Below are 20169 nucleotides of genomic sequence, written 5' to 3'. Positions count from 1 at the left end.
TAAAATATCATAAGGTGCAATTTCAAATACTATATATATATATTTTGTACTCATGTCTACATGTTATTTATTGATAGTTTGATATATTAATCTTAACACGAATTTATAAAATAATTCATTTATATTTTAAATTGTTTTTGTCATACTTTTTTTTTTTTTTTTGTATATATTGTCAAATTATAGTGTGTATATATATATATATATATAAAGATAAAGAAGTTGGCTCGTGCAGCCAGGCTGGATGATTTTACACGCTTTCAAATTTTCAATCAAAGTCCTCAAAAGTGGACTAGACCGCACGTCTGCCATAATGCCATTTCCTTTTTCTTTTCTTTTCTTTTCTTTTTTCTAGGTTTGTAAAAGCACCTAAATCAATGATTGCCAATTTGCCACGTCACTTTTCTTTTTCTTTTTCTTTTTCTTTTTTCTTTTTTATTTTCCTAATATTTCCATGTTTCTTCGAATGCCCAAAAAATGACTGATGAGGATCTAGTTCAGACCAATTTATCATGGGCTTTACTGTAGGGGAGCACGTGCAAAGGGCCCAATGCATTTGCAGGCAGCGCAAAGGATCCATATTGGGCCTCATGCACGAGAGAGGGAGAAGCTCCGATAAAGGAAACAAATCCTCTTCATTCCACGGACCATTTTTATAATTTAGATTTGATTTTACGGCATCTAATTATTACGTTATTTAAATTTTTTAAATAATATAACACAATGTATGCTTTTAAATACTTTAAAATTTAATATGGACAGTTAAAAATAGTTTATATCCATTTAACTTAAAAAAAAATAAAAAATAACCCTTTTTCCATCATTTAATTAGAAAAAAAAAAAAAATAGATTAGAGACGATCCTATAACTATTCTCTAATAAAAAAGAGATTATGTAATAGTTCTTATTACGTGGCTGCATTGATTGACATAATTGGGCCGTCAGCTAATTAATGAACAAGGATCCCTCAAAATGAGCTTCTCCAATTTCATTAAAATTTGTATACTTCGAAAGAGGAATTGTGGGACTTGCCTATTTGAAGCATGTGAATCCCTTTATTTTTGTGTCAATTTAATAATGATGTGACTTTTAAAATCACCATTAGACTTATGATTGTTCATTATTTAATTTTGATTAAATGATAATTTTAAAAATTACATAAAATAGATATGGGTATAAACCCTGCATAATCTCTCCGTTAATAGGCATCCGTCTAATTTTATGGATTTTGAGCTTATTCCTTGGCTACCCCAAACACAAGTTGGGGCTTATTGTTGGGGTTATACCTTAAAAGTTCAATTTTCATTCCCCATATTTTTTATATTACAATGTGATCTAATAATCTATGTAAGGGCTGGTATTATAAGATATATAATTAGTATTATCCTAAGTTTATTTATTATTGGTATATAATTAACATTATCTTATGCTTTAACATTATATTAAGGAAAAAATTATATTTAGCCCATAAGTTTTTATTTGGTTTGAATTTCTAACTTCAATAATATAGTCATTTAGTTTTGCTCAGATTTTAAATAAGTCTTTCCATCACTTTTCCGTCAAAATGAATGGTTCTTCATACATCACGACTATCTCAATTGACACGCTAGCATTTATACCAACACATAATATCAATGTCATATTATCACTAAGTTCGAGGTAAACATTCCAACATGACCTTAACTCAAAAAAACAAAATCATCTTCTTTGTCATCTTAATTTTATAGATTTGTAGTTAACTTTGATGTTAAAGTGATCATAGAGGGATCAATTTAAAACTTGAGTAAAACTTAAGGACCTTATTTTTTAAATTGAAAACCAAAAGACTAAATTCAAATTAAATGAAAACTTAGGTGTTAAATATGACATTTTCTCTTATATTAATTATTGGCATGGCATAGATGTAATTAAAAAATTACATCTATGTCCTTTTGGATGGCATAAATGCAATTTTTGAATAAAAAAAATTACATTTATGCCATCCCATGAGAACACTAGGAGAACACCAGAAGATGCTCTAGCATTCCTCTTTATAAATAGTATTAAGTATTCCTGTTTCTTCCGATAATTAATACAACATGATACATGATAATGGAAAGAGAAACAATTCATTTTCTCATTCTTAATTATCTTATTTATTCACTTTTCAAAATTAAAATTGGATCGATACGTGGAATTCATGTGTATCTCAACATGGACACCACAAATCAAATGATAATTTTGAAAAGTAGAATGATAAAAAAAAAAATAACCAAGGAAGGATGCATGCATGATAAATGGACTCACGATAATGTTTTGTATTTTGAAAATTATGCTTATCGTGATTGTCTTATCTCTTAAAGAATCATTATTCCTCTAATTGGATTTCGAATTTGGCTTAAGTAATGTAAACAAAGTAGTTTTTTTTTTTTTTTTAACGGTCATTATTTAGTTTCACTCACCCTATTTCTTATAAAAAACTTGAAATTAAATGGATTCTTAAAAAAACTACAATACATATATTATAGTTTTTTTTTTATAGCACTTAAGCTAATTTGTTCTCTCAAAAATCAATTTTATATCTTTATTTTCCATTAGTTATTTGATTATATATAATAAAATGGGGAATTTTTTTTTTTTTGTATCTATATGTTCTTCTATTAAGTTTTGAATATATCTTTTGTAAGAAAATTGAAAAATTAAAACATGAGTATTTAGTTATATATGTGAGTCTTTTATAGAGAATAAAAAAAAAAAACCTGATAAATTTCTGGCTGCTCCTCCTCCTCCGCAGCCACGTACCCAGAGATCACATTTTTACCAAGCAATTAATTTTAAAGATTCTAAAATTGTTGTTTTTAAAATTGCAGATTCAAAGATCTAGAGAGTCCTTATCTTTGTAGACAAATTTGAACATTCGAATTATTATGAAAAAAATCTTCAAAACAGACACTGCAACTGCAATTTGAATCTTTCAATATGAAGAAGATTAATGGATATCATTGAAAGCAAGGAAAGAAAGGCAACTAATCACTTATCAAAAAAAAAAAAAAAAAAAAAAAAAAAGAAAAGAAAAGAAAAGAAAGAAAATTAATTGCAGTGTCCAATTAAAGCCGCCATCACTATCGATCAAAAGGGCCATCAGGATCAAGTTGTTTACAGAGTCCAAGGAATGTGAGATAGAGAACTCTATCCTTGGCACCCGTCCGATGATTCTTGGTGTGCTTACAGAAATACTTCAACTGCTCAAGCGTACAGCAACCAAGCATTTGCCCCAGAAGCAAAAACAGCCAGTTGATCGCCTTCTTCTTCTCTGAAATAATCGGCTTCGCGCTATTCTCTTGCCCACAGAACTTGCACTTAGGAAGAGCCGGATTCATCCACACAGCCGGAGCCCGGTCGTGCATGGCGCTCTTGTTGTTCGCGATATAAGAACCCACTTCAAAGAACTTCTCTTTCAGATCATACTCCATCTCGTAGTGGCGCTCGCACCGCTTGCACTGGACGTTGCCGGTGACGGTAACGATTTCCATTGACAGCAAGTAATTCAAGCTATGGACTGTGGCTCGATGAGTGGTCGCCCATGGGAATGGAGCAGGCACTATATCGGTTTTTCCCTCCCGCAGCACCTGCGCCGGGCTACGCCGAACACGTCGAGACGGGCCGCCCTCCTGTCGGTACACTGGCAGTGATAACGATGTCTGAGCAATGACTGGCGGCTGCGGCTGCGGCTGCGGCTGTGGCTGTGGCTGTGGCTGCGGCTGCGGCTGCGGCTGGAGTTGGTCTTCCGACAGAGCTCTTCTAGGCTTGGTGGGTCGAAAGGAAAGAGAGAGAGTAAGCTGCACATCGGTTTCGTCATCCTCGAGCTCTGGATACGACCTTCTTGTTGTGATTTGGAAATCTTGGCTGCTGCTCTTTCTCTTCCGGCTGAGTTCTTGGTCTTCGTTGTTCATGATGGCCGGAGTTCAGGGTTGAGGCAATGGAGAAAGAAGGAAAGAAATGAAGGAAAAATATGTAGAATGAAAGAAAGAATATGAAATCTCCTTCCTATATTTAATGGATTAGAACTCTTTTTGAACTGCAGTAGCATAGTCGCGCTGAAGCAGTGACACCGTTTCGAGGAACTATCACATGCGTACGTATCTACTGTAAAATCCTGAAGGGACAATCTTACTCGTTCAAATGGATATATATCAAATTTGAGGACTTTTGCCCAGAGTGAAATACTGATTTTATTATTATTATTATTATTATTTTAAAAAGAAAAAACTTTATTTACTAATCTTATCTTTAATTACATTTACAATCATACCCTTAAACTTAAAAATTGTTAATTTAGGACTACAATCTTCTAAAAGTTTGCAATGTCAACAATCCCGTCTAAATTCAAGTGAAATCTCCAAAGTATTCCAATTTTTCTGTAAAAAAGAAAAAAGAATACACAATGACCCCATGATGGGTCGTGTGTGACCCGTTGTGAATCATGTTTGACCGACGGTGGGTTTGTTGTGAACCGCCGTGGGTTTGGTATTTTTGTGAGGCTAAGCTTTTTTCTTTTTTTAAAAAACAAATATTAAATTAATGTATTTTTGTAATTTTATAAACATCTTACTGGTATTTTGGAGATTTTACTCATCAACCATTTGATTTAATACTTAATTTATACGGGAGCATTGAGACGTCACTAACTAGTGATGTGGCAAAAAGTGGATTATTGTAGATACGTCAGAAAAAGAAATTAAGAGAGATAATTTTTATCACTTCCCCTTTGGACTTCTAATTAATGTCCAAAGATATAGGATGATTGGCAATATGGGTCTTAATTAATGATAGACACAAACAACTGAATTAGTTTTGAGTAATGTGGAAACATAAATTAATTAATTAAAGCTTTAATCTTTTTTTACAATTCAATGAATTTATATGAGATTTTGTTCATCAGAAGTTATTGCATGTACGTACTGTTTGAAACATTTCCATTTACACCATGCATTAATGAAATTAAGAGAGCTTCTAATTGAATAACGATTTTCCATTTTTCTTCTTCTTCTTCTTATTTTTTGTTTTTAATATTTGCAGTTTTGTGGAAATTTTTAATTTTATAGGGTTTTGATTGGTAAGTTTATTTTAGATAGTGTTTGTTATATATATACACTTGTCTTTAGATAGTCTAATTTATATATTTTTGCAATGTGATAAAGATGATGTGAAAAAATATATTTTTAAAAATTATGTGATTATTACAAATTATGAAATAAGGTCAAGAGTATTTCTATTTTATAAATAAGGACATAAATAGGTCCTATTCCCTAATAAAAAGAGATTGGGTGATAGTTCTTACTTCGTAGCTGCATCGATTGACATAAATACCCCTAGATTAATGCACATAAAAGGAGGAGAAGAGTCTTACACACAAAGAATAATGATGTATGCAGGACTCTTATACTCATTTTATCCTCCAAAATGTGACATGATTTTTAAAATTACTATTAGATTTATGATGAATCATTATTGAATTTTGATTCAATAGTAATTTTAAATACACATTTGAGGGATAAAAGATGTTAACAGTCTTGCATATAACATTATTATTTTATAAATAGTATTAAGTATTTATGTATCTTTCGATATATAATACAAACCGATACATGATAATGGAAAGATAAATGATTCATTTTCTCGTCTGGTCCTTCGCTCATTTATTTATTTTTCAAAATTACAACTGGATATATAGAATTTATGTGTATCTCAACGTGAACCCCACATATAAATAGTAATTTTGAAAAGTATGATGAGGAGAAAATGGATTCACGATAATGTTTTGTATTTTGAAAATTATGCTTATCGGGATTGTCTCTCACCTTTATCTCTTAAAGAATCATAATTCCTCTCATTGGATCTCAAATTTGGCTTAAGGAATGTGAACAAACTATAACATATATATATATGTACTGTAGTTGTTTTTTTTACAGTCATTATTTAATTTCACCCTCGATCTCTATTTCTTATCAAAAAATAAATTGAAATTAAATGGATCTTAAAAAGATTACAACACATATATTATAGTTTTTTTTTTTTTTTTTTTTTTTTTTTTTTACAGCACTTAAAGCTAAATGTCCTCTCAATAATCTATATTATATCATTATTTTCCTTTACTTATTTGATTATATATATAATAAATTGGGGTCTGTCTGTTAGAAGTTGTATTGCAATTCTATTAGAGAAATGCTACATGTATTTAAACTTTGATATATGATTTTTTGCTATCCTAATAAATAACTTTTAACCATTTTGTCTATGTAGTAAGGTGGTCCTCTAAACTAGCTTTAGAGTGTTTTTTTTTTTTTTTTTTTTTTTTTTTTTTTGTATATAAAATAAAAAAGAAAAGAAAAAAGTCAAAGTAAAAGTTGTAACGCGGGCAAATGTGATTAGGAGTTATGTCTTGAGGTGACAATGTATCACATCTCATAAACTTTTACAAAGAGAAGCTTACAAACTGATGTAGAATCTGACGTGACTTTTTTTAATTAAAAAACTTAAGTGGTTCTAAAAAGCTGGTTCTTTCTCTCTCTCCAATTCTATTGAGTTGTTATAAAAGTTGTTAATTCATTCAAAAGAAAATATATAATAAAATATTTTTCACAGTTAATATTATTTCTTGCTTATGACTTTTGAGCTTATATCTTTATTAAAAGAGTAATGCTATATATAATAAAATATAGAAGAAAAAAAATACAATTTAGCCCATCAAATTACAAGTCATTATCCGAATAGTCCATCAAATTACCAAGGCTTGGACTCTGGCCCTCAAAACTACTAAAACCTTTGAACAATGCATATTTGGATGAAATATCCCCGTAATATCCTTACCATGTGTCATTCTCAATTAAAAAAAATAAAATTATAAAATTATAAAAAAAAAAGTAAAAAAGAATTAACAAACTTTTAAAATATTTAAAAAATTAATAAATAAACTAATTTTTTTTTCTTATTTCTTTTTTTAAACAAATGGGTGTTTGGGGTGGCATTATTTCCCAACCGTGACCCGATATTCTCGATACCTCTCTGATCACCGTTCATTTGCAACACCATGATGACCGATTTTATAGCCTAGCTCGGCGAGTTTCGGTTCACAATCATCAGCTTGCTGATCTCGGCCGGGCTCAAGCTCGCCTCGCTCTGGAAAATATTATCCATTTGAGAGAAAAACTTGTGATCCTTGAACCCCGAATAGCTATCGGCCAACGTTTTGAATGCCAAAAAAATCACAAAAAGGAAAATGGATATGAACATCGACGAACAAGCTCATGGCCGATGATTTCTTGGTCAGAAATCGATTGAGATCTTCCACAACGATGATAGACTTGCTCATCGTTTGTAACAAAACAAAATTCAGATTGGAATCGTTCATAACCTTCGAAATGTCAATATTATAGACATCGAAGAATAGAAAATTAGCCATGTTCGCGTTCGAAGAGGCGGGAATGAGTTTGTCGAGTTGCAGGCGTGCATCGTGCCTAACGATGATGCTGGAAAGAAGCTATACGTTATCCGGTCGATCACAATAATTTTTTTTTTTTTTAGAAAAAAAAAAAGAAAATTTTAGTTTCTTTTAGTTTTTAGTTTTTATTTTATTTTTTAATTGAAAAATGACATGTGACAAGGGTATTATAGACATATTTCGTAAAAAAGTGGCATTTTTCAAAGGTTTTGGTAGTTTGAAGGGCCAGAGTCAAAGCCTTGGTAGTTTGGAGGCTATCTGAAAAATTACTGATAATTTGAGAGGCTAAATTATATTTTTTTCCTAAAATATATAATCTCGAAGTATTTATTTATTTTAGGCCAAACTCGGCAAAATTAATGCAGCGCGGCCTGGTCGACTTAACAGCTCAAAGCGTCTTCTTCAACGCCTTCGGATAAACAGAGAACCACACCATACCCTTTGGTTGCCCACCACCAGCAGAAGCAATTTCCGGCCACCCCAACTCCCCCTCCGGCGAAAGAATCCCGGAGCGATCACCGAAGCTAGGAGCTAGCCCCTCTAGACTCGACACCCATCGAAAAAGTTAAGGTAATTTATAAATTTTCTCAATCTAAATGCTTGGTTTATGTTTTTACCTGATGGGTGAGGAATAATATAAGAGAATTGAAGTTGATAATGCGTAGTTAAAGGGGCTCGAAAGGCCAAAAACTTTAATTTACACGAAGCACTGTGTTTACCTATTCCTTTGCACTCAAATTTGTTCTTATTTGTTGGTGTGTTGTAAATCCTTTGTATTTTTAGGTTCGTGTAGAATTAGATGTCGTTAGGTAAAGTGTTTGCTTATATGTGAGTAGTACATAGATGGAAGAGAGTGGAATGATGCAATTTTCACTTTGGACTCCAATTTCAGTTTTTGGTAGGATGTAGATATTTGGGTTTGTGAATCATCCTAGATTTTGTGATTCAAGCGAATTGCTTAGGTGGCAGCAGATTTTATGCTTTAACTTTGGTATCCGTCCATAATTTATTTGTTTTAGAAGGGGCTTGGTGGGGTGGGGGGGAGAGTTTTTTTAGATACATTAGATTTGCGGTGGGGATGGTTCGTGGGGATCAGGCCCTTAAGGTTGCCTATCCGGAGTTATTTGGTATTGCTCGCCTTAAGGATGCTTCTGTGTAGATCACTTACCGTTCTCTAGTGACTCTCATAAGTGGAATGTTACTTTTATCAGAGTGGCACATGACTTGGAGATGGATTTTTTTTTTCCTCATTCTTCATTTTGTTGTATTCCATCAAGCTGAGACAGGGAGTGGAAGACAATATTTGTTGGACCCCTTCCAAGAGAGGGTTGTTTAGGTTGGATCATAATGCAATGGTCTTATCTCCCACGACAGTGTCCCCTTTCCTTGGAGGAGTATTTGGTGGGGTAAAGTTCATTTAAGAGTGGCAAAGTGGAATCTCATAATGGTAGATTAGCCATGCATATGTAAGAAGAGTAGGGAAACTGTAGACCACCTTTTACTTCATTGTGAGGTTGTTAGGGCCTTATGGAATTCTGTCTTTGGTCTTTGTGGGTTATGCCTCGTCAGGCGGTGGATCTCTTTGCTAGTTAGAGAGGGGCGTTAGGAAGTTTTTTGAGTGTAGCAGTATGGAAAATGATTCCACTAAGCTTAATGTGATGTATTTGGAGAGATAGAAATGATCGAATATTTGAAGGTTGGGAGAGAACGGTGGTGGAGTTAAAGGCTTTTTTCTTCAAAACTCTTTGCCAACGACAACTGCCTGTAATCGTTTTCATATTTCCAATTTTCCTGATCTTTTGTCTTTTTCTGGTAAGATGTTTCTCTTGTACACTTATTTGTGTACTTAGATTGCGTCCTTTTGCTTTTGATATATTTCAATTACTTATCAAAAAATTTATTTGTTTCAAAAGGAACCTTTGTAGGCTTCCATTTCCATTCTCATATTCCATCTTTGTAAACAATTTCCTCACTGCCCAGCTAATGCTTGGCGCTTTTGGAAACGGTTATTTGACATGACCAACTTGCAAATTTATGTGGTATTGCAATTCTCATATCTTATTCCATGTTAATTTCTTGAGATAACAGACTTCCTGCAATTAATTGTTTTGTAGCAGCTAGGAAGCCTCGAAATGGACAACATGGTAGATTCTCTGAACAGTGCATATCAGGACTTTGTTGCTGCTGCAGCTAATGTGCTCGAAGCCAAGGAGATTTCCAGCGCCCAGAAAATAGCTGCTACAGATGCTGCTCTAGAAAACTTTAAGCAGAGATGGGAGTTGTTCAGAGTGGCTTGTGACCATGCAGAGGAGTTTGTGGAGTCTGTGAAGCAAAGGATAGGATCAGAGTGCCTCGTGGATGAAGCAACTGGGTCACTAGCTGGGAAGTCAGGTCAGGCTGTCACTACTGGTCTTCCACCCATTAGTGCAGTCCGGTTGGAACAGATGAGTAAGGCTGTCAGATGGCTTGTGATTGAACTACAGCATGGTTCTGGAACTGCTGCTGGTTCAGCCCATTCCCACCATTCTGCTCCTTTTGATGCTAGGTTCTCTGAAGATGCAGCTCAATAGGTATATATGATATCCTGAGAAAACAAGTCATGCTTTTCTTGTTTTCCAATTTGCTTGGAAATGAATGTAGTTCTTGTTACATCATTGGAGGTGGTTATCTTATTGCCAATACAATGAATGTGATTTTCTTATCCTGTGCTGATCTTTACCTTTAGGAAATATTTGGTGTGCCTCTTGAAATAACGTAGTGAATTTACTTAAGCTTAGGGATCCTTTACTCTGCATGGTTCCACTGTAATAGTGTTGTGGCCCCTTTGGCATTTTCTTAACAGTCCGTTGTGCCACATTACAATCATAGTATACATGATTAGAGAGATTCTGCACTGAACATGCCAAGTAAGCCTGCAGCTCGGATCTTCCATTAGCAGCCAAAATCAATGCCACACTAAATCCAAAAGCAGACTTTTATTAATGTTTGGCATGAAAGTAGTTATAGTTGAACATCTGTGTTTGTATGCATAGGTAGAGACAAGCTAGGTGTATATAGAATGCGCACATAATACGTGCAAATAGTATTGTTCCTCAATTGAGTAAATGGTTTCTATGTGGCAGGTATCTCTTCTTTCGGCTATCATCATGAAGACCCTCTTTCAGAGAGCTGCAAAGGATGGGCAAGACTAGCAGTCTTGTGGAAAGGACTAGTTCACATATAGTTGGGAATTCTTTTCTCTTGTAATTTTAACCCTGCTTTCCCATCTGATGTGGTTTGATGTGTAACATCACACCGAGGTCATGCTAGTAAGTAAATGATGCCACGTTGATATCTTGAACTCTAGTACACTTTCTTCATATGGTGGAAAATTGAGAAAATACTTTTAGAGCATATTTATAGGCTTCTACCACTACATTTAGACGTCACTTGTACAAGATTAATGCTACTTTTTACACTCATTTTATATCAGTTTACGTAGCGTGCTTTAAATGACTTTTCATGCGGGTTACTTAAAATATATATAACTGTGACTTAGATGATTTATTTTAATAATCAAAGAAAGTGAAACATAAGTGAGTTTTATTTATAGTTTTACTTAACCAATGAATATGGATGATTTTATTCATTTTGTCATGATATAATAATTTTTTTTTTTTTTTTTGAATTAGAGATAAATACTATAATCATAGTAATATTTTGAAAGAAAACACATGAAGAATAATACAATGTTTTTTTTGTTGAAAGTATTGTTTTTTAGCCAACTATATTATATTAGAATTTAGGGTCGGGCCATTCATTTAGCCCATTCCATTTTATTTTAGGATTACAGTACTATTCTGGTTGTATTGAAGCTTATTCTTGGGATGCCGATCTTATTTTATTTTTAAAATAATTTCTTGTAATCTTCCCATTCCCTTACTCTTGATTTGCTTAGAAAAAAAAAAAAAAACAGTTTTTAAAGATTTTAACGTGGCAGCTGGAAAACTTGTCAGATCTCCATGTGTACATGTAGGTCGGGGTATAAAGTGTAAATCGAACTGTATGGGCAGATAAATGAGCTTGTTTGGTAAAAATATGTATATAACATAAAAGAGTAGTGGGTTGTTAATTTTGAAATTAGTAAAAAATGATGATGTGATATAAAAAAGTAAAAAAAATTTGTATTGTAGTGAATTTTTTTATTTGAATAATAAAAAAAATTATTAATGCGATATAAAAAGTGAAAAAAATGAGAATGTTTTGATGTTAATTAGTATTAAAAAATATGAAAAAGTAAAAAAAAAAAAGTACATGAACAATATGCGCATTACCTGTAACTTTACTGAATTCGTCCATAACCGAACACGTGGGTGGGTTTTTTTTTTTTTGGGTACTATCTGCTTTGCATTTTGGGCTCTTTTTTGTTTTGTTATTTTATTTTAGAGGGGTGCTACATATGCATCCCTCATCCACCTTTCATCCTCCATTTATTATAAAAAAAATTGATTTTAAGCAAAAGAGGTGGACAAATGGAGGATGAAAGGAGGATTTTTAGCATTTCCCTTTATTTTATTTAAAAAAACCTATTACCTTAATTTGAGTAATGCTACACATCATCCTCTTGTCCACCTTTTATCCTCCCAAAATTGATGTGGCTATTAAATTTACCATTGGATCAAAATTCAATAATGATCTATCATAAATTCAATGGTGATTTTAAGAGCCACATCAAATTTGGGAGTACAAAAGGAGGACAAGGGGATGATGTATAGCATTACTCCCTTAATTTATAATTTTATATGTCATTTTTTTTTAAAAAGCCTTTTATGATTTTTTTTCTTTTCTAAATAGGCTTAATTCAATTTTTGAATTAAGTACGCTTGCAAATTGTAATGTGAAATTATAAATTAAATTGTAAACATCGGTCAATACAAAATATTTATAAATTGAATTCTAATTTGAAAAAGAATGCATCTATCTATAAAACTTTGGGCAATGCAAAACTATTTTTTTTAATTTAATAAATCAAAATTATTTTTATAAATATATATGGGTATGTGGAAGCAAATAATATCCGGATCCGCCTATTCATATTATGTTATCCGTCCGCATATGTGTGAATAACGAATTGAGTATTCCCTCGACTACAATTAGGTGTTAAATATGAGAAATGATCCCTACACTCATTTCTCACAACAGCCCCATAACAAGCTGATGTGGCTGGTAATATTTTATTATTTACACTCATTTCTCACAACAGCCCCACAACAAGTTGATGTGGTTGGTAATATTTTATTATTTTTTTACAAAAAGAAAACAAAAGAAAACAAAAAAAATAATAAAATATTACCAGCCACGTCAGCTTGTTGTGGAGCTGTTGTGAAAAATGAGTGTAGGGATCATTTCTCGTTAAATATCTACCAATAAGCCCCTTGCAAGCATACAGATAGCGGATGTGAAGCGGTTTTTAACCGCCCACTTAAACATCCCTACACGTAGGATTGAACTATTCGGATACAATTTTTTTATTATTAGGTTGTCCAAATTTCACAATTGAAAAAAAATAACAACAAAATTCACATATCATGAACAACTTAAAATGCGAAAGTGATTTATTGGTAGAGTAAATGCTACTTTTCACCCTTATTCCATGCATCATTTTCATATCCATTAACGTGCGAAGCCCAGCCTTTTTTTCTTAAGATTTTTTTTGTGAGTGGAGCGGCTGGAGCCCCCCTCTCTCTCTCTCTCTCTCTCTCTCTCTCTGGTAGCTGTGGAATAATGGTGGTGTGCATATTTGTAGCTTGTGGGTCGAATGTCACTTTCTGAAAAGAAAGCCAATTCCGAAAATTCTCTGGGTAAAACGGATTTCCCCGACCACAGGACATATATACACACAGATTCGTACGTTGTACACAGAGTTTTGTACAATTCGATTCAGCGACAGAACTGACCACAAAAAAAGAAACAGAGCTCGCCAACCCGAGTGACTGAGTGAGAGCCTTCACAGAAGCACTCAAGGTAAGCTTCATAGCTCCAACCCATTTGGGTCCGGCGTCCCAAAACAGTTCATCTTATATCACAAGCACAAGTGATTGCAAATTTCCCCAAATTTTCTGCTCCGTTTCAATCTGTTGCATTTGTTTTACTAGGTTTTTAAAAAGATTCAATTTTTCTGGTCATTGTGGACATTTTTCTTTTTACAATTGGCTGGTTATCTTCCTACGTACATCTGAAAATACTTTCTTTAAATTTCTTTTGCGTAAGCTTCTTTGTTATTCTGAACAGGCTACAAATTTTGTGTGCGTTGTATATGCATGTTCCTTTACTATATGGGAACTTTAGTTTGATGAGTTTATTTTTACTTTCTTATTGATTTTTCAGAATGGTGGGCTTTGGAGAAGAAATTCAGAAGGCTAACCGTTTGATTGCTCGAGTGAGTGGCTAAGAGCATGAGCTTCTTGTTTAGTGTTATTTATTTACTGGATAATTTTTCTTTTTACTATAATTGGCTTCAGCCACGCGATTCAATGAGTTTATGGGGTGTGATGAATTTTCGTAACTATATTTTATGAGGAAATGGATTTAAGCAGTCGATCGGAATCCTTGAATAAAGCATGTGATTGCAAAAAATTCAAGAGGTGTTTAATAGAGTTGCATCAAACTATAGGGGGTGTAGGTGTATTTTCCCCTTTCGTTACTTGAAATAGATTTTAGCTATCATATTTGACTTGCTTGTAATCCAATTGCTGGAATTAATATGGAGTCTAAAAAGACATGTATCTTTATCATTGTTGAGTTTGCGTGTATGGCAGCATTTAATGGTACGCAAGATGTTTTGATGTAGGGATTTTAGGCTATTTCACAGATGTTTTGTTAGCATGATAAACAGAGCGAAGCATGGACATCATGTGCTAGTGAATTAGGTTTAATATTTCTATTTAGATGTGTAGCACAGTCTATTCTTTAGAACAGTTTCGTGGATAAACAGCATTTAGTTATTGCATGAAATTGGGATCATTGTTGAAAGTGATGGATAATTTTTTTGATGAAATTCATTCCTAAAGTATTCAAGCTATATGTATATGTACTTTTGTAATAGTTTCATTTTGTTCTACATAGAAAAGAATGGGATTAATTCAATTATGGTACACTGGGATTACTTTCATCTGGCATGAAGCATAAAAGAATAAAAATCAAACGACACCATTTGAGGTGAACATTTGGTTAGGATGTAGCCTGAGAAATGGTGGGTTTGGAGGGCACGTATAACAGCCTTCTTGATGTCTTCAACTCCTATAAGGTGTTAGTAGTCCAGTACCTGTTATATAGTTGTAATCCCACTTAAATACGATCTTTAGTGGGGACATCTTTCAAGCTGTTCAGAAATTTTAGTTTAATATAATATCTCAAGAATGAGATGTTAACCTGGAAGTAGGATGCAAAAAAGCTAATTTTCTGAGCCTTCTCTTCCTTCACCACGGATGGCCTTCAACCTATAACCTCTTAACAAGCAAAAAACTCGTGTTTTCAGATCCACAAAACTTAATCAAAAGTTTGTAAATCAAATTTAAAGAGCTTGCCGTGAAGAGCTTACTGTAGTTAAGCACTTATTCTGATTGATACTCATGATTCAGGTCATGGGATTTTCTTTGAACTTAAATACGATGTTCATTCTGGTTTTTAAGGCTGGTGCAGATTGGCAATTTTGGACTTCTACTATTATGGTGTATTCTGCATTTTATTGTCGACGTATGGTACTTTATGGTGGAAATAGTTCATGTGGTTGAAAGTTATCTTATCTCTAGCGGACTACTGAAGAGCTACAAAGCCCTTAATTTAGGAAAGCTCCAGTATCTGGCTATTGTGGTAGGAAGTGAAGAAGCTTACCAAACTTTAGAGATCACTAAACTTTTACAGTGGCTGGAAACTATTGGCGTGAAGCATGTATGCCTTTATGACATGGAAGGTGAGGGCACATGCATTTAACAAGGTGGAAGTTCTACAATTGCTGTGTAATAATGTAAAGGCGTGTATGCAACTCTTGTTTTGTATATGATGCGTTCATAAACATTTTGATGCTATAGGTGTATTAAAGAAATCAAAAGAAGCCATCTTGGGGAAGATGAACAATGCAACAGTATTTCAGGTACTATCTTCTATCTTTACAATAAAGTTACACTTATATCCCCAGTTTACCACCATTCATTGATGGAAAGGCTGTTCAGCTAAAATGTTAATATGATTATAGGTTTAGCTAAAACCCATGATTGCATTATACCAGCAAATTGACTTTTCTTGTCATATAAAACTTCATTTAAAAAAGCTTACTACAGGAACAATGCGGGTAACTTGCACAGTCTCATTAGGATAAATTTAACATAATTCTTGATGTAAAAGTCTTGATATGTGTGTGTGTACACTCATTTGGTGCTTCTTTCTGTATTCGTTAAACTGTACATGAATTTTATTTGTTCTTTCAAATACATTAGAAAAAGAGCCTCTTCGGTTGTGGTTATTTCTTCTTTTTATGATGAATAACTGTGATACTTTAAAGAAAAGATACTCAACATTATTTGTATTCATTTGCAACGGATTTTTATGCCATCGGTATATTAAATATTCTACCAGAGCTATCAACACATTTAGCGTTTATTATTTGCAGGAAGCTGATGAAAATAATAAGCTACTTGACCAAAAACATATGTCGTTAGAATTTGCTTCATACTCTGACGGAAAGGAAGCTGTGGCTAAAGCAGCTAACTTACTTTTTACAAAGTATATAACATCAGCTAATTCTGGTGGAGATCAGGAAGATAGAGTTTTTACAGAACCTCACATGACCGAGGCACTAAGAGCCGTTGGTTTGTTTTACTTCACAGATGTTCTCAATAGATGTTCTCAATAGAGAATTGATTTTGTTTTCATTTTACTGTATGAACTTTGGGTATTTATGTTCATATACTATCAGGTGCCGGAGGGCCAGAACCTGACCTTCTATTAGCATATGGACCTGCAAGATGTCACCTAGGTTTTCCTGCATGGAGGATTCGATATACTGAGATTGTGTGAGTATTTTTTCTTCTCATGGTGTTTTTCTTCCTAAATACTTCACTTAGTTGCTGTGATATAGGAGAAGTTACCCCTTGATTTCAAGGGAGGCTAGAATTTTTTTTTCAGGCTTTCTTAGTAATATTGGGATTTCTTATTTTTTGAGTTTTTTTTAAGTAACTTTATGACACTTTTGGAAGTTTTTAATAAGAAGCCGGGGAAGTGGAAAAATCAGTGATCCATCAAATCACACAACTTGTCCAAAGCTGAAGAAATATTCAGTATTAAGCCAAATTCTAAGTTTTAAAAACTATGTTTCTGTGGGGTTCATTTTGAGATTCAATATTTATGTTCCAGCTCAGTACTCCTGGAAAGGGGGAAAAAAAAAAAAAGTCAAATAGTCTGTGTAAGCAGCAGTCTGGACCTTTTTTAGTGCCGGCCTTTTCTGAAATATATCCTTATTCCATTTCGTCAATGGATGAGTGTTGAAGGTTTGTAGCTTAGCATGGGTAGTAGCTATGCATAACCTGAATTGTTTCAGCTTGCAATAGATTTGTACAATATTGCTCGCGTATAGGATGCTTCTGTGGCGGATCATTTGGAGTTATTTAGTGACTCTCATTAGTGGGATGTAAGCATTATCAAAGCGGTTCACGATTGAGAGGTGGATGTCTTTGCTTCATTTTTCAATTTGTTGTTTTCCTTCGGATTGAGATGGGGAGGTGGAGACAAGCTTTGTTGGCCCCTTTCCAAAAGAGGGTTGTTTGACGTTAGATCTTTCTACAATGTTCTTGTTCTCCATGATGGTACTCCCTTCCCTTGAAAGGGTGTTTGGTGGAATAATGTTCCCATGAGAGTGGCATTTTTTTGCCTGGTTGGCCGTTCTAGGAAAGATCCATACCATGGATAAGTTAAGGAAACGACATATCATAGTGGTAGATTGGTGCTTTATATGTAAGAGGAGTGGAAAGTATTTGGATCATCTTCTACTTCATTGTGAGATTGCTAGGACATTATGGAATGTTATTTCAGTCATGTTTGGGTTAGCATGAGTTATGCCTAGAAGTGCGGTAGACCTTTTCGCTTGTTTGTTGTTAGAAATTTATAACTGACTAGGTGGTAGTCTTCAGAGTTCAACAATGTGGAAGATGTTTCTGTCTTGCTAAATGTAGTGCTTTTGGAGGGAAAGAAATGATAGAAGTTTTGCAGACCATGAGAGAATAGTGGTGGAACTAAACTATTTCTTCCTCAATACTCTTTCCACTAGACAACTACTCTCGACTTTGTTAGTTTGTTTAATTTTTATGATTTTCTTAATTCGCTTTCCTTTTTTGAATAAGGGTATCTCTTATATAGTTCTTAGTCCTTGTGCATTTGGGTTGCGCCTTTGTGCTTTTTAATGATATTACAATTACTTATAAAAAAAAAATAGATCTACCTTTATGTCCATTTTTCTAGGAAATGGTTTCTAGATAAACAAAGCTGTGTGAAATTTATTTTTTGTATTCTTATATGATGTCCATAGACGTTGTGATTATATGGAGATAACCTTGATATTCTTCATGATCTTTTTTTTAACCAATGTGTTTCCCTTTTGGTCATTTTGGCACTAAACAGCAAGGCAGTCCAAAGTGGATAACAAAGTGAGCAGAATTATGCACCTTGAGAGTTTTGTTTAATTGGCATTATTTTTACTAACACTTGATTGACTGTTAAAGAGGCTCAGAAACTCAACTATTAGCTATTTCCTGTGAGGACTTGAGTTCAAATTATTATTATTATTATTTTGGATTTTTGCTCTGTTTGGACTAGTCACATGTGTAAGACTACCAAGAAACTAAATACAGCAGCCGATTTTAACTTTCAAAATTTGCATCTTTATCTCCCTACTTCTTCCTAACTTTGATCAATGACTCTTAAGAGTTGTGGCACTGTTTTGTTAGCATCTAAATAAGTACTTGTAAAAGAAAAAAAGGCAGAAGAGTAGTTTTTGGTTATGCACTAGAAAATGTAAACATTTGAGCAGGAACAGAAATAACTGTTTTGAATATATATGTATATATATATATATATAGATACACGCGCTATCACGAAAAGTTCATAGAAACTTGCGAAGCCTTTAACCTTGTTTTCTTAGAAGGGGTTGTATTTGCTTATCTTGAGTGTTTCATTATGATCCATGAGAAAGTTTACAACAGGGTCTTTTGGAGTAACCCTGTTACTTTATTATGTTTATAGTGAAAACCAAAAACCTAAAAAGGGTTGCTTTCTGAAAATCCTGACAAAAGAAAAAAAGAAAAGAAAAGAAAAACTAAACAAAAAGAAGGCTTTGACTTTAATATCTTCATTTTTGTCATGCCTTTGAGAAACTTATGTTGCGTGTATTTCCTTTCTCCATTTTCTGATCTGGGAGTTGTGGTGAGCTTGTGATTGAGAAGCTTCTCGCTATATTACATTTTCTTTTCTTGGACTGAATTGCGACCCATTTTTTGTTTTGCAGACATATGGGATCATTGAAGTCCATGAGACACGGTTCCTTACTTAAGGCCATTTACAAGTTCTCCATGGTGCGCCAGAACTATGGTAAGTGCCCTTTTGTTTTGTTTTGCAGTTGCTTTTTCTTCCTAATAACATGAATGAGAGAACAAATGATCGAACAAAATCCTTAAAAATTGTATGCAATACAAATTTTCTCATATCACAACCTAAGTGGCATTTTTTTCTTCTTCATCTTTTATAAATTTTCAGAGAATTATTATTATTATTATTTTGATAATCGGAGTATATGGGGTTTTACCCTGACTAGATTCTCGGGACACCGTGCAGAGCGCCCCCTCCACAGGTTGGGTAAAAGCCTGCGGGCGTAGCATCAAAAAATTATTTTGCACTCAGTGGGGATCGAATCTTAGACCTGATGCTTCATGAGGCATTAGGACCAAGTGATTTACCACTCAAGCTAACCCCTTGGGGTTTAATGAATTATTTATTTTTCTAAGGTCATATAAAATGATGAACTAGTTTTCATTTCTTATCATCAGTTCACCAACTTGTTTCTTTCAGGTTTGATTTGATTCACACTGGATTAGATTAATTTTTATTTACGGCCATAAGGCATTTTCTTCTCTGCACTAATGATTCTTGGAAAGGGGATGAACAGTGAAAGAAAATTATCTATTATTTTAAATACGCCGGTTTGAATATTTTTGTAATCTTTTGTTCCAACAGGCAAGTGAGCCACTGAGTTGGGAGGTCTTGGGGAAGCGTTGCAGAGATACATGGGTCATTGAATACTGCAGAGATTCCAACGTTTGTCCACGGATTGTGATTTTTATCCTTTACATAATAATCTGCCAAGTTAGAAATGTGAATGCCTCTTTCTTTCTCTCTTCCTCACTCTCTCTGTCATATCTGAGGCAGCATATTTTGTGGTTTGAGTCACGAAATGACAAGCAAATGATTTATTGCTTTTGGGCAGAATTTCCTTTTATCTGATTTGTTTGTTCTTGACTGACAAAGTTTTCCTCCTATTAAGCTGAGAGTCACTCGAGTTATTGCATTTGGACACGCCACCTTAATAGACTGAGTTGGAGAAAATTCTTTTAACCTTGTTGGGAAGAAAAATTTGTTCTTGACAAAATCTGAATGCATTGAGAATTGAG

At 33.7% G+C, this 20169-nt stretch overlaps 3 protein-coding genes across 6 annotated transcripts; 2 read left to right on the top strand and 1 right to left on the bottom strand.

Moving 5' to 3' along the window:
• Positions 1-3098: 3098 nt before the first annotated feature.
• Positions 3099-3929, bottom strand: LOC133881984 (uncharacterized). Its single transcript, XM_062321064.1, has one exon. The coding sequence runs from the start codon at positions 3927-3929 to the stop codon at positions 3099-3101; it is 831 nt and encodes a 276-aa protein (XP_062177048.1).
• Positions 3930-7833: 3904 nt separating this feature from the next.
• On the top strand, positions 7834-10977 carry LOC133881918 (mediator of RNA polymerase II transcription subunit 32). Of its 2 annotated transcripts, none has more exons than XM_062320989.1 (3): positions 7834-8047; positions 9595-10047; positions 10600-10977. In XM_062320989.1, exon 2 carries the CDS (start codon positions 9610-9612, stop codon positions 10045-10047), a length of 438 nt encoding a protein of 145 aa, XP_062176973.1. In that variant the 5' UTR covers positions 7834-8047; positions 9595-9609; the 3' UTR covers positions 10600-10977. The 2 variants fall into 2 exon arrangements, with proteins under 2 accessions (XP_062176973.1, XP_062176974.1); XM_062320990.1 differs by having other exon boundaries at positions 9592-10047.
• A 2178-nt stretch (positions 10978-13155) lies between these two features.
• LOC133881685 (uncharacterized) lies at positions 13156-19997 on the top strand. Of its 3 annotated transcripts, none has more exons than XM_062320681.1 (8): positions 13156-13480; positions 13844-13895; positions 15158-15428; positions 15547-15608; positions 16125-16323; positions 16431-16527; positions 19011-19093; positions 19736-19997. In XM_062320681.1, exons 2-8 carry the CDS (start codon positions 13845-13847, stop codon positions 19741-19743), a joined length of 771 nt encoding a protein of 256 aa, XP_062176665.1. In that variant the 5' UTR covers positions 13156-13480; position 13844; the 3' UTR covers positions 19744-19997. The 3 variants fall into 3 exon arrangements, with proteins under 3 accessions (XP_062176665.1, XP_062176664.1, XP_062176666.1); XM_062320680.1 differs by having other exon boundaries at positions 13835-13895; XM_062320682.1 differs by lacking the exon at positions 13156-13480 and having other exon boundaries at positions 13845-13895; positions 15148-15428.
• Positions 19998-20169: the final 172 nt, after the last annotated feature.

The sequence above is a fragment of the Alnus glutinosa genome, chromosome 11 (assembly GCF_958979055.1).
Source record: "Alnus glutinosa chromosome 11, dhAlnGlut1.1, whole genome shotgun sequence".
NCBI lineage: Eukaryota > Viridiplantae > Streptophyta > Magnoliopsida > Fagales > Betulaceae > Alnus > Alnus glutinosa.
This window is presented reverse-complemented; position numbering and strand designations above follow the sequence as displayed.

What these genes read in the sequence shown, in the direction of transcription:
- LOC133881918 (XM_062320989.1), top strand. Translation starts at nt 9,610, where the DNA reads ATGGACAACATGGTAGATTCTCTGAACAGTGCATATCAGGACTTTGTT.
- LOC133881685 (XM_062320681.1), top strand. Translation starts at nt 13,845, where the DNA reads ATGGTGGGCTTTGGAGAAGAAATTCAGAAGGCTAACCGTTTGATTGCT. An exon ending in CTAACCGTTTGATTGCTCGA is followed by an intron (nt 13,896 to 15,157) that starts GTGAGTGGCTAA and finishes AGGCTGGTGCAG; the next exon opens with ATTGGCAATTTTGGACTTCT. An exon ending in ATGCCTTTATGACATGGAAG is followed by an intron (nt 15,429 to 15,546) that starts GTGAGGGCACAT and finishes TTGATGCTATAG; the next exon opens with GTGTATTAAAGAAATCAAAA.
- LOC133881984 (XM_062321064.1), bottom strand. Translation starts at nt 3,929, where the DNA reads ATGAACAACGAAGACCAAGAACTCAGCCGGAAGAGAAAGAGCAGCAGC.